Source organism: Solenopsis invicta, chromosome 12 (genome assembly GCF_016802725.1).
Source record: "Solenopsis invicta isolate M01_SB chromosome 12, UNIL_Sinv_3.0, whole genome shotgun sequence".
Taxonomy (NCBI): domain Eukaryota; kingdom Metazoa; phylum Arthropoda; class Insecta; order Hymenoptera; family Formicidae; genus Solenopsis; species Solenopsis invicta.
In genome coordinates, this window is record NC_052675.1 from 1887676 (window position 1) to 1901241 (window position 13566).

Sequence of the window (13566 nt, forward strand, 5' to 3'; positions counted from 1 at the left end):
TTACGGAAGTTCTGTGAAAAGTCATCTTTAGATATTGCTTTAAATCATCAGGTTTGTTCGCGTCTCATGCTCCAACATACTCTAATGCGCTTCAATGTTCGAATCAATGTTATGATTGGTGAAAAAAGTGATACAAGTGCTTTTAGAGCATGCGACGCAACCTATATTGTCTCATGTTTTTGAATGTTCAAAATATTTGTAAATCGAATCCTTTACATTACCTTCTTTAATTTAGGGATAAAAAAAGTTTGGTGCAAGATCGGGAGAGTAGAGAAAGTTTAAAAGAGTAACACAACGTTCACTCGAAAATTGCCGTATGATTACAGTATTCTCGCATTACTGTATTATTCCCATAAATTTTTCGTAGCATTACGTGCATCTCTCAAGTCCGTGTTACACTACGTATTGCGGATGCGTATCGGATTGGGATTGTGGATCGCGAATTAAAATGCGGCCAAATAGAGAGCCATCTATTCTACGATTCGCAATCCGGATCTGAAGCTGCCTCGCTTTGATTGGCTGCATTCACGATCCACAATCTTAATCCGATACGCATCCGCAATACGTAGTGGGACACGGGCTTAACGCCCAATTTAAAATCGAACTTAATATTAGCTCTTTGTTCCAATTTCGTTTATAAAACGTGCTCCTTCGTCTTGTCTATTGACTTGAAGCCATAGTCACGCGTTCGTTAAGGGCAAGCGTGCATACTGTTGTAAATGTGTTCCTAGACATGCCATTCTATAAAACCTTATGTTCACGATCCATTCGCATTAGTCAGTTGGCGGAATTATATAAATGCGATTGGATCATTCTCTCTCTTCATTCGAAATTTCAGATCGCATTTTTAGCATCGTGGATACAAGGTTTTATAGGACGGCTAATTCTCGTCGAGATCTTGGACCGATTTCTAGCATTGTGAATATAAGGCTTAATAGACGTGATGAACCGACTTACTGCATGCGTTTACATATCAAATATAAAAATATTCACCAAACTTTATTGCGACACCATGTATAATATGTATTATATTTTGAAAAACATGTTTCAATGTATATTTCGAGCGTCATTAGAACCCTCTACGGGCGTGTTAAAATCTTATTATGATTTTCAATTTCTAATTTAGAATCAAAATTTCAATTCTAAATTAGAAATTTAGATAAAACACAATAAGATAAATACCTCGAAAAAATATAATATAATGAAACTACATCGTACGTTCCAATTAATTTTAATCTATCAATATTATATTAATATAATAATTAATAATAATAATTAGATTAAATATGTTTACGTACAATAGCGCATAATAAAGTTTCTATTCATCTTTAAGTGAAAAGACTACAGTTTTTGTCATTAAATATTATTTTAATAAATAATGCGTAATAATACAGATTTTAATAAATAATTAAAATAAAAATTAAAATACCTCTCTGCAGATCAAGGCAACTAGTAATCATGTCAACTAGTGTCAGTTGTTCCATTACGGAACATATAGAGAAGTTAATCATAAGGTTACAACGTTACCTTATGATTAAAAGAGATATTTTTGACAAATCTAATAAAACATATCTTAACACATCTCATCTGCTCATTATAGCTGATCAAAGAAGGTCAAAAACGCTTTTTCGCAACTTTACAAAATTAAAAGTTACAAAAAATCTAAAGATGTGTTGAAGACTTTTTATAACCAGATTTGAATTCTGCCAAAAACCTATAATCGTTTAGTTTTATCTTTGGAGATTTTTGGTTGTCAACCTACATAATCGATTAAATAGAGGTGCAATAACAATGAAACGCATCGCGTTTTAATTTCTCATCGGACACAAAAATTAGATGGAAAAGTACTGGTTGTTCGATAAAATGGTATCTAATCAAGTCTTACCTTGTAAGCATCCGGTATATTAACAGGTTCCCCACTTTCAGCCACATATCCAACGATACCGGTACCCCAAGGAATCTTAATTTCATCTTTTTTTTCCATTTCCAGCAATGTCGATCTCGAACAAACATCAAATAATTTAGACACCAGACACCTGCTCTTTGAATAGGATTGATCATGCTGCTGTAAGTTATTTTTCTCGTCGGAATTGTTCGCAGGGGTAAATTGGAATTGATTTGGAGAGGATGATGCATTGGTGACAACAGCAGCCGCAGCGGCAGCAGCAGCGGCGCCACTTCTCTCCCCCTGGACGAGGAACAATGAACCACGATCCGCGTGAAGGAGCGTGCTCACATTCTGCAGGATTTTGTGGCACAACGATCTCACGTCTAGTTCATTGCAAATATCCTTCACCTGTACAGACCTTACGAAAGTTAGAGTATTCAAGATACAGACTAGCTGTATGTTATCAAAGAATTTACCAGTTCGAAAATGAGATCTTTTTCGTCGAGGTGCCTGAGTTCGTGTCTTGATCGTCTTTGCGGACGATTCGAATTACCGGATCCGACCTGCGGCCCGCCTGATTGACCCGCGTCACTCGTTGTTACGCTCAAAAAGGTTGGTGTGCCATCGATTGTATTGACGATTGGCTTCAGAAGGCCCCCACGCTCGAATTCGTGCGCTGAGATTTTGCGTACGGGTGTCGTGGCCCCCGAGCCACCGGTGCCGCCTCGACCGGAGGACGAATTGCCGGCCGTAGCGTGAGTCGGGCTTGAAAGCTCGACGCAACTGCTGGATGATGAAGTCGGCGTTGCGTGTGATACCAACCACATGTCCACAGTTTGCCGTGTCACTTTTCTGTCAAATGAGAAACCAAATATAGTAATAATATATATAAATATGTGTATGTGTATATTATCTATTGTTCATTGCGATGCTTGTCAACAGAGAGTTCAGAAAAAAAAACAAAGAGAATTCGGAAAGTATCGCGATAAAAAATGGATAACGTATACAAATAAAATAAAAAGACCATATAAGAAAGGGAAAAAAATGGATCGATGGAACAGAAGCAATTTAGCAACAGAGGCTTTTTAATGTTTTTCAAGAACAATAATACAAGATTATGAATAAATTTGTAGGATGACAATGAACATTAATTCATCAGCTTGGTCCATCTTCAATCGGAAGGGAGCGATTACCTGAGAAAGTAATCGTTGACGAAATCGGGGTGTTCGTCGAGCCAAGACTCCATACGGGCGTATTCCGGATCGTACACCGTCGAAGTCGACGTTGAAGAATAATAAGCGCTACCGCCACCGCTTCCATTCTGCACCTGTTGCAGCATACTCTGACTCACTATGCCGCTTTGTGCTCCCTGTACACCTTGTACGCAAGGGGCTGCCGTCTCCGCCGTCATCCTCGGTTCTTCGATGCTCCGCAAGTGCAGGCCTGTATTTTCATCGTGTTCTATTCGTTAATTGTGCGAGTATTCAACAGCTTCGCTAACGCATTAAATCAATCATATAGTGACAATTAAATTCTCGGACTAAGACCATAAAAAAATCTCAGTTTTTACGAGCAGTAAGATTTGTTTGACGAATCGATCAATAAAATTTCAATTTATTAGATAAATAAAATAATAACGCGATTGCAAGAATGTTCAAATATTTTAGAAAGCAACATTCTAAAAACAGGATTTGGCATGTGGGTTGCACATAAAAAAGCATAAAAAGAGAGCGAAAATATTATTAGCCCCATCATTCAATATAGTTTCCGCTAGTTTTGAAACAATGTTTACATTATTCATACAACGAATCGAATGCTCAAAAAAATACTTCTTTGCTTTCAATTATCTTATCACAAATCAATGATATATTCTCGAATTTCGTCCTTTTCATTGTAATAATTTAGGAAAGAGTTAGTCGATACTAAATAGGGTGAGTAGAACAGATTAAATATAAGATATAGAACATAGAAGTTGGACTAACATGATCAGACCTTTTATCAAAAATTCGGAAATAACGATTGAATGAATCGAAAGAATGAACCGGTGCTTTGTCGTTCAAAAGAAATCTAAACTTTCCCATTTTCATTAAACTCGTGCCTAGCGCAATAAATCGAGCAATCTTTTGATCACTTCTTTATAAACTTTATCACAGTCTGTTTCTTCGTTACAAATTCAGTGATGAATGATACCTTCAGCATTAGTAAAATTAAAGACCTTTCCGTTAATCGTCTTTTAACGACTATTATTCCTCTTTAAATTTTTCGAAAAAACGTCGATATCATAAAAAAATACTAATTTTACTATAATAATTATCAAACACAAACACATGAATCAAATTAGTTGAAAATTGTACATCATATAAATGAATGTATTTCATTGCTAAATAGTAATAGTAATATTATTGTAATAGATAATGCTTTTCAGTAATTAATTGTTGACATATAGTCATACAGTGTGACACAGTGTTATACAATATCGATTTGTAGCTAAAACGCTGTTAGCTTTTTTTATTTTACTTCTTATTTCAACATTACATTTTATCGTGAAAAATATAATGTTGGTATTTATGGACCCAGCAATACAAAAATTATCATAAGGACATTTGTCCATTCAATGATTTCATAATTTCGTTTTCTATATAGGGGAACCAAGGCCATAATGAAATCACGGAGTATAATGAGGCATGATCGATAACGTTTACAGAAATGTTATTACGTAATGAAATATTATGCAATAATTATTATTAAATATATCTTACCATATGCTGTTATCAGTTTTTATATTATTTTCAGCTTAAAGTTGCTAGAAATTATTTTATGTATTCGCTATGCTTTCCGCAACTGACAACGAGTTGCAGTTTCTGGAATATATTTGCATAAGATAAGGAATATTAACATTCTATTTTTTATTACCTTAAGTACATTTACGTTATTAAATAATCTTTCCTTGTCACTGTAATAAAATATTTATGCAAATATATTTATTATCTGTGATGTTTTACATTATGAAAGTAAATTTATACACTTTAAGGTACTAAAACACGGGGCAAAATGTGACCGAAGACAATAAGATTAGCTCTTGTTCCAACCAAGAATTGTATAGTAAAGAAAAGAATAGTGTTTTTTTCCATATTAACCCTGAATATGTAATGTTAAAAATAACATTGAAGTGATACGTAATATAATTTTTATTGTATTAATTGGTAAAATATAATATTGTTGTGATATTGTATGTAATGATATTATTTTTGTAGGTAGTTCAAAAAATGTACGAAAAAGTGAAAGACAGAAATGGGGTAAATAGTCACTGATTATGGTTTTTATGAAATTTTGAACATTTATTTTTGTATAATAGGCATGTTTTATGAAGTATCCACCCCGCATAATTGAACATAATGAGATTAGTACACGTTTCCAATAAAATAATTATTTTATTTTATTAATCTATTCTTTTGCAATAAAACTTGTTTTCGTTTTACGTTTGAAGGAGAAAAAAAATATGGTTTTTGACAGCTTTCACGTCAAAGATGCAAATTTTTTCCTATTTAAATTCTGCAATAATCAAAATAAGTGATCATCCGAAGATGTGACGGAAAATAATGTGGATAATATCCCATTTCAGTTTTTTAAATTTGCGTAAAGTCTGTTTTGCAATATATATAGTTTTGTAAAGGTTGGTCAAAGCGTGAGTAGTCAAGATTACAACGTCTAAATTTCGTAAAACATTTTTTAACAATTTGAAGTATTAATTACATATCTGTTTTGCTCTCGATTGACCTACTGATTACTTAATATTGCATTGGCACAAATGGAGCGTGAGATATCTATTTTATTTTATACGGATGGTCTAATAATACGTAACATGAATACGCCGTTTAAATTTCATAAGTTTAATTTCTTTTTCATAAGACAACATTTTGGCATACAGATAACTTTGACATTGAAACAATGAATCGACATGAATTACAAAATAATATGAGCAAAATCAAAATTGTATTTTTTTAAATCATTGGTTTCCGCTTAATAATGCTATTGCATCTCCATATGCTATCATAGGTGAAAATATAATTTCAAAGATGTCAGAAGAAATCTCGGTCCATGTATGCATCTGCGTTCGCGTTTCGATGTACAAATTTCTTTTCATTGTATTTAAACATTGTCTACTGTTCATCTGCTTCCGATTATTTTGAATACGTAACATTTATTCAAATTTTTAAAAAGGGCAAGTAAACCCAAAACGTTCATGTGTTTACTGTACACGCTAAATATTAATTACATATCTATTTTGCTCTCAATTGACCTATTGACTACTTATAATAATATTACGTTTGTACGTAATAGAGCGTGCGCGCGCGCGTGAGATATCTATTTTAACAATTTGAAGTTCTAGTGCACAATTCTGATAGACATATTAAATGTTTTTTTTTTAATGGAAATTTCAACTGTTACGCCCTTTCTACATTCATAAACATAACATGCCGTAAATATAATTCTTCTTCGCTCATTTAAACAATTTTTTTTTAAAACATAAACAAAACACAATCAAAACACATAAATCTTGGGCTCAAATAATCATTAAATATATATTATTTCTTTTCCATAGATGTGCGATACGTTCACGTAACAATCAATAACGCTATCATATAATTCTTCTAATGACAACTATTGAAATAGGACACAAACTTTTGCATTCATAAAAAAATAATCCGCTTTTTTTAAATTTCTTTTACTGCTGTCATTTGTACAATAATTATAATTTTATTATAGTAAGTATAGTAAAATAATTATACATTTACAAATTCTTTAGACGAGCAAATAAAACAAATTTTACTGGAAGAACGCTTTACATTCAAATCACTATTATCATATGTACAGAAATATTATTCTTTAGCTACTAATTTCCTAAGGTTTTAAAAGACTAATTTTTCGTAAAAGAGTATTGTGTAAATTTTGCACAGTCACATATCGGCTCGTTTGTAAGAGGAGGAAAAAATTGTTCTTGGGATTTTCCAGCTAATCATTGGCTGCACTAGTGCATTGATGTACATTAAAGCCGCTGTACATTGATCTAACCTTGTTTAAAAATAAAATATTGCTCGAGAATTTCATAATTTAATCTGTTTATATATGCATATTAAATACATATCTTTACGTTAATTTGTGTACGGTGGTTTTAATGTGCACCAGTACGCACTAATGCGTCCAACCGAATTCGCTATAAGTGATATGATTTACTGCTCCTCTTATCATCCCAAACATCTCTGTTGTTTTCGATGAAAATGTATGCCACGAAATTATTTGTTCTAGAGGATGAATTTTATCGTTGATAAGAATTTTTTAAAGATTAGTTTTTGAGATTTCAAGATCGTCGACGTCTCTTTTTGATGGAAATATACGACACTTTCCAGATAGAGCTTTTCCGTCATTCTGCATGGTATTAAGAAGAGTGTTAAAATGAAAAATAAATGTACAAATTACATATAGGACGTGTATTTTGCAAAAGAAGTGTTTTACGAAATAGTTGTTTTTATTAGCTTTACTTTGATACAACAAGGAATCTCTACGAGAAAGTCGTGATTGCTCGTTGTAGGAATAGTCGAACAAGCAAACGTAAACGAAATCCGTGGAAAAACCCAACACAGATTACCGGGTAAATTTCCTACGAAACGAGCGCGCGTTTTCTTCACGGATGAGTTACTACACGTTGTTTCAATCCTACTCATTCGAAATGTCGATTATGAACTATAGACTTGATGTTCACGGATGTGAATTGCGATAACTTACAGCATACTAAAAAGAGTTTGGTAATAACTACAAAATATTGAATGAAACAATGCTAATAATATATTTAATTAATATAACCAAAAATAATTTTGTTTTCTTAAATATTGAGGATCTAAGTATTAAATTATCAAAGTAGGATGTATAAAAGTGGTCAATTTCTACTCCTAACTGAGAAGTAAAATAATATGTTTTTTTATAGTTTTTAAGCTGCAGAATCACGTGGGGTAATTAGTTTTCCATGGACATGATGGGAACATATGTAAAAATCGAAAGAAATGAGTTAATAAGCACGTGTACTAACAAAATAAGCCATAAAAACAAGATAATGATCTTTATTACTAAAAGTTTTATCCCATGAAAACCATTAAATAGAAGATATTTTGTTGTAATAGAGTTAAAAAAAAGGATAAAAATACCGAAGAGCAAACTATTAAATTCATTTTTCATTACTATGTAAACAAACGTACACGCACACGCACACGCACACACGCATACACACACAAACGATGTGCAAAATCCGATCGCGCAATCTTCCCGTGGTGCACATCGGGTAACGCTGATGCCGACAGTATTAGAGGAATTGACATCAAGGGTCAATTATAATACTACTAAAATGACAATTAAATTGTCATTAAGAGTCCGGTGTATATGAGTCTAGAGTTTAAGCGTATGGGGTTTATATAATAAGTGTCTGAATTTTCAGACTAAGATTTAAAGATTTAAAGATCTGAAGCTTAAGAGTCTACGATTTACAAGTCCACAATTTAGCTCTGGAGTTTAAGAATTTAGAAATTAAGACGTTTAAGGATATGGGGCTAAAAAGTTACACTCTAAATTTCTTAGAGCGAAAAATCACATAAGACAGTGACAATTAAGCCAGTGCAATTTTTGAGTGATTTTTCACTTTAATAAGAGTAAAAATTTACTCGTGAAAAGTAAAAATTCACTCCTACAGAGTGATAATTGAAACAGTTTAATTTTTTGAGTGATTTTTCACTCTAAGAAGTTTAGAGTGCAGATGATTAAATGTCTCCGAGTTTTTAAGGGGAAAAATTCGGTTTTTTGGGTTAAAAAAATCGTTTTTTTTTACGGAACATTTTAGTTTAACATCTTAAGAATATCTCCAAAAAATTTCATTTCGAAATTCATAAAACTTCCTTATGAGTCAGTCTTTAATCCGAGCGCAGGTCTTGATGAATTTGATCATGAACCGCCATTACATGAAGATATTCAGCAAGCCATAAAGCCAATTTTCAAAGATTGATCATCAAGAGAATTGTTAAAAAGATGTTTGGGTGGTGAAACTCAAAATAATAACGAGTTTTTACTCTACCTGGGATTCACTAAACATCTTCATTGTGAATCAAAAATAATTGAAATCGCGCCTTATTTAGCAAGCGGAATTTTTAATGAAGGTTTTTATGCTGTCCTTAAAACTGTGATAACGATAGGAAGAGTTATAGGAGAAAAAGCCAAAATATATTCTGAAGAACAAGATCAATACCGACTTGAAAATCAGCGCGACGAAGCCTCGAGGCTCCAAAAGAAGATCGGACAAAGCGTAGAAGTAAACAAATGGCTCAAAACCAATTCTACGAAGAACCCTTACAAAAATATTTCAGTGTTTTTAGCCCGTTTTTAACCTTCAAAAACGGTTAATTTGAGTAGTAAAAACGTGCAATTCGCTCGATGAATGTGATCCGTTTTTAACACTCATTTTTCTTCAAACAGAAACTTTTCCGGAAAAATAAGTGTTTAAAGCGGATTGCATACAAGGATATCCGAGTAGTGATAACGTATAGTTTGAGTATTTTTGAGTAGTAAAAACGTCCTGTGTGTAAATTTGAGGTATAAAAATGTATATTCGGCTACGAGTACAAAATACTCATTTAGCACTCACAAGCACTCACGCCTGCAGTAGTTTTCAAACTTGGGCCAAAAATTTTACCTTGCGGCCGTTTATTTTTTAATTTTTTTTAAATATATATACAATATATATATATATATATATATACATATATATATATTTCTTTTTTAACAAATCTTATTATTCTTATAGCTTAATCTGTATTCGCTGTTCGCATATAAGATTTTTAATTCACTAAATACAAATACACATAATTTTACAACTTTGAAAACGCATCGGCGGAATTCGAACCTAAGATCTTCGGAACAGTAACCTAAGACGCTAATACTGAGCTAATCGAACACTCGGAATATCGTTAATAAAAAGTTATATTTGAAGGATTTGAAGCTGATTTGAATATGAAACTTGCGTTTTAAGTATGGCGCAAACACTCACTAGCTCTTTAATTATTTAACCTTAGATATTTTTATAATAAATTATATAAATAACTAAAACCTGTTCTTGTCCATGGCCAGACCAGTAAAAATAGTAAAAAAAAAATAACAATTGAAAATAGTACCGAAGCATAAAGAACATTATTGACGTAAAAAACATGTTACAGAAATTAATTTTGCAACTGTAATAATTGTTACAAACAAATTATTAAAAGTTAACTGTAGAGGAAAATTGATTGCGCCAATCGATTGTATGGGAAAAATTACTACAGAAATATATATGACTCTTTCTTAAACTATTCATATTTTATGCAAAAAATAAACTATATGAATAATTAAAATCCGTTCCTGCTCAGACTGGCAAAAGTAGCCAAAGAACAATTAAATACAGGACCTAAGCATAAAAAAACATTATTGATGTAAAGAACATGATAAAATCAATTTTGCAAATTAATTATTGTAAGATATTCAAATAGATTGTCATTTATTTAAGTTAGAGAGAGAGAGAAAGAGAGAGAGAGAGAGAGAGAGAGAGAGAGAGAGAGCAAGAGCAAAAGAACATGTATCGTCAAGTAGAAAAAAGCGTCGTTTGACAAAAAGGATTGCCATTGTTCGAAACATGTGTTGTTTTATGATAGCGTCATGAAACACACAATAAATTGTATTCAAAGCGTGTAAATGTGACGTCTGCGAATGGACGCACGTACGTATCAGGTAAAAAGGGTAAAGGCGAGAAGGCAGGACAAGCCGAAGGCAGAAGATTTCGAGCAACGAGAGAGTCTAGAGTTCTAGAGTATTGCGAGCAGTCTAAGAGTCAGAAATTAAAAGAGTTTTAAGAGCTTGTGAGTTGAGAGCAAAGAGTCGCGAGCGATTGAAAAGAGATTCAATCGTGAACGACTATTAAGCGAATTGAGAGACTTTATTTAGTTATTAAACGTTCATTCACTATTAAATTACTTATATTCCCGTCATTCCTGATTTTACTTAATTTTAATTAACATCCTACATTATTATAAGCAAATTATTAAAAATTGATTGTAAAGAAAAACTGCTCCGATCGATTTAATGGAAAAAATGACTAAAGAGACATATATGATGCTTTCTTAATTGTTATAGATATTATAAACAAATCAGTTGCAAAATAATTTTTGAAACATGCTTTTTATGGTGTGTGTGAAGCTGGCACATCATTTGGTGGAAAATCACTAAACATTGACAGTTCTGAGTTTATTTTCAATAGTTCTACAGTTCCTGATAGATAAAACAAATAGTTCTGGCCTTTAAAGCGAAAAAAACGCATAGGACAAAGTGAGGTGCCAGGTTCACGCAGCACCTCACTTTGTCCTACGACATTTTCCAGACCGAATTCTTGTAGGATTTTAAAAGATCTATAGTTCTACATGAGTTCTAGAAAGAGTTCCAGCGTTTAACATAGTTTTTTTATTTTTTTTTTATAAAACATTAATGTTATAATATTATAAAATAGAGTTCCGTGTACAAAAAAATATTTTTCCTACAGTTCTAAAGATATTGAAGCGCGTTCCGAAGAGTTCCGGACGATTCCGATATTAGTTAATTAACAAAAAATTAATAACTCCCGAAAAAGCCGATTTTCCGCACATATAGGTGAGGTGCTGGACTTTTTCGAAGAGTTCTGTGTACGAAAAAATATTTTTCCTACAGTTCTCAACATATTGAAGCGCGTGCCGAAGAGTTCCGGGCGATTCCGATATTAGTTAATTAACAAAAAATTAATAACTCCCGAAAAAGTCGATTTTCCGCACATATAGGTGAGGTGCTGGACTTTTTCGAAGAGTTCTGTGTACGAAAAAATATTTTTCCTACAGTTCTCAACATATTGAAGCGCGTTCCGAAGAGTTCCGGGCGATTCCGATATTAGTTAATTAACAAAAAATTAATAACTCCCGAAAAAGTCGATTTTCCGCACATATAGGTGAGGTGCTGGACTTTTTCGAAGAGTTCTGTGTACGAAAAAATATTTTTCCAACAGTTCTCAACATATTGAAGCGCGTTCCGAAGAGTTCCGGGCGATTCCGATATTAGTTAATTAACAAAAAATTAATAACACCCGAAAAAGTCGATTTTCCGCACATATAGGTGAGGTGCTGGACTTTTTCGAAGAGTTCTGTGTACGAAAAAATATTTTTCCTACAGTTCTCAACATATTGAAGCGCGTTCCGAAGAGTTCCGGGCGATTCCGATATTAGTTAATTAACAAAAAATTAATAACTCCCGAAAAAGCCGATTTTCCGCACATATAGGTGAGGTGCTGGACTTTTTCGAAGAGTTCTGTGTACGAAAAAATATTTTTCCTACAGTTCTCAACATATTGAAGCGCGTTCCGAAGAGTTCCGGGCGATTCCGATATTAGTTAATTAACAAAAAATTAATAACTCCCGAAAAAGTCGATTTTCCGCACATATAGGTGAGGTGCTGGACTTTTTCGAAGAGTTCTGTGTACGAAAAAATATTTTTCCTACAGTTCTCAACATATTGAAGCGCGTGCCGAAGAGTTCCGGGCGATTCCGATATTAGTTAATTAACAAAAAATTAATAACTCCCGAAAAAGTCGATTTTCCGCACATATAGGTGAGGTGCTGGACTTTTTCGAAGAGTTCTGTGTACGAAAAAATATTTTTCCTACAGTTCTCAACATATTGAAGCGCGTTCCGAAGAGTTCCGGGCGATTCCGATATTAGTTAATTAACAAAAAATTAATAACTCCCGAAAAAGCCGATTTTCCGCACATATAGGTGAGGTGCTGGACTTTTTCGAAGAGTTCTGTGTACGAAAAAATATTTTTCCTACAGTTCTCAACATATTGAAGCGCGTTCCGAAGAGTTCCGGGCGATTCCGATATTAGTTAATTAACAAAAAATTAATAACACCCGAAAAAGCCGATTTTCCGCACATATAGGTGAGGTGCTGGACTTTTTCGAAGAGTTCTGTGTACGAAAAAATATTTTTCCTACAGTTCTCAACATATTGAAGCGCGTTCCGAAGAGTTCCGGGCGATTCCGATATTAGTTCATTAACAAAAAATTAATAACTCCCGAAAAAGCCGATTTTCCGCACATATAGGTGAGGTGCTGGACTTTTTCGAAGAGTTCTGTGTACGAAAAAATATTTTTCCTACAGTTCTCAATATATTAAAGCGCGTTCCGAAGAGTTCCGGTCGATTGCATAATTTATTAGTTAATAATAAATTGTTAACTCTCGCCAAACACGTATTTTGTCATATATGGGTGAGACGCTAGTCTTTATTCGAGAGTTCCGTGTACAAAAAAATATTTTTCCAATCGTTCTTAACGTAACAAAGCGCCTTCCGAAGAGTTCCGGTCGATTGCATAATTTATTAGTTAATAATATTTATTAGTTAATAATAAATTATGCAATCGCCCGGAACTCTTCGGAACGCGCTTTGTTACGTTAAGAACGATTGGAAAAATATTTTTTTGTACACGGAACTCTCGAATAAAGACTAGCGTCTCACCCATATATGACAAAATACGTGTTTGGCGAGAGTTAACAATTTATTATTAACTAATAAATTATGCAATCGACCGGAACTC

The 13566-nt window shown here is 33.2% G+C and overlaps 1 protein-coding gene across 5 annotated transcripts in view; it reads right to left on the reverse strand.

Moving 5' to 3' along the window:
• The window catches only part of LOC105196442 (dual 3',5'-cyclic-AMP and -GMP phosphodiesterase 11), a 103545-nt gene that overhangs the window by 9449 nt on the left and 80530 nt on the right, over nt 1-13566 (reverse strand). For 4 of the 5 annotated variants that reach the window (XM_026140098.2, XM_026140097.2, XM_011162381.3 and 1 more), the window contains 3 exons: nt 3082-3331; nt 2365-2740; nt 1886-2296 (listed from right to left, as the gene is read on the reverse strand). In XM_026140098.2, the coding sequence (XP_025995883.1) occupies nt 1886-2296; nt 2365-2740; nt 3082-3299 (1005 nt within the window). In that variant the 5' untranslated portion in view covers nt 3300-3331. Of the gene's footprint in view, nt 1-1885; nt 2297-2364; nt 2741-3081; nt 3350-13566 lie in introns of all 5 variants that reach the window. The other variant, XM_039455992.1, reaches the window with a different exon arrangement.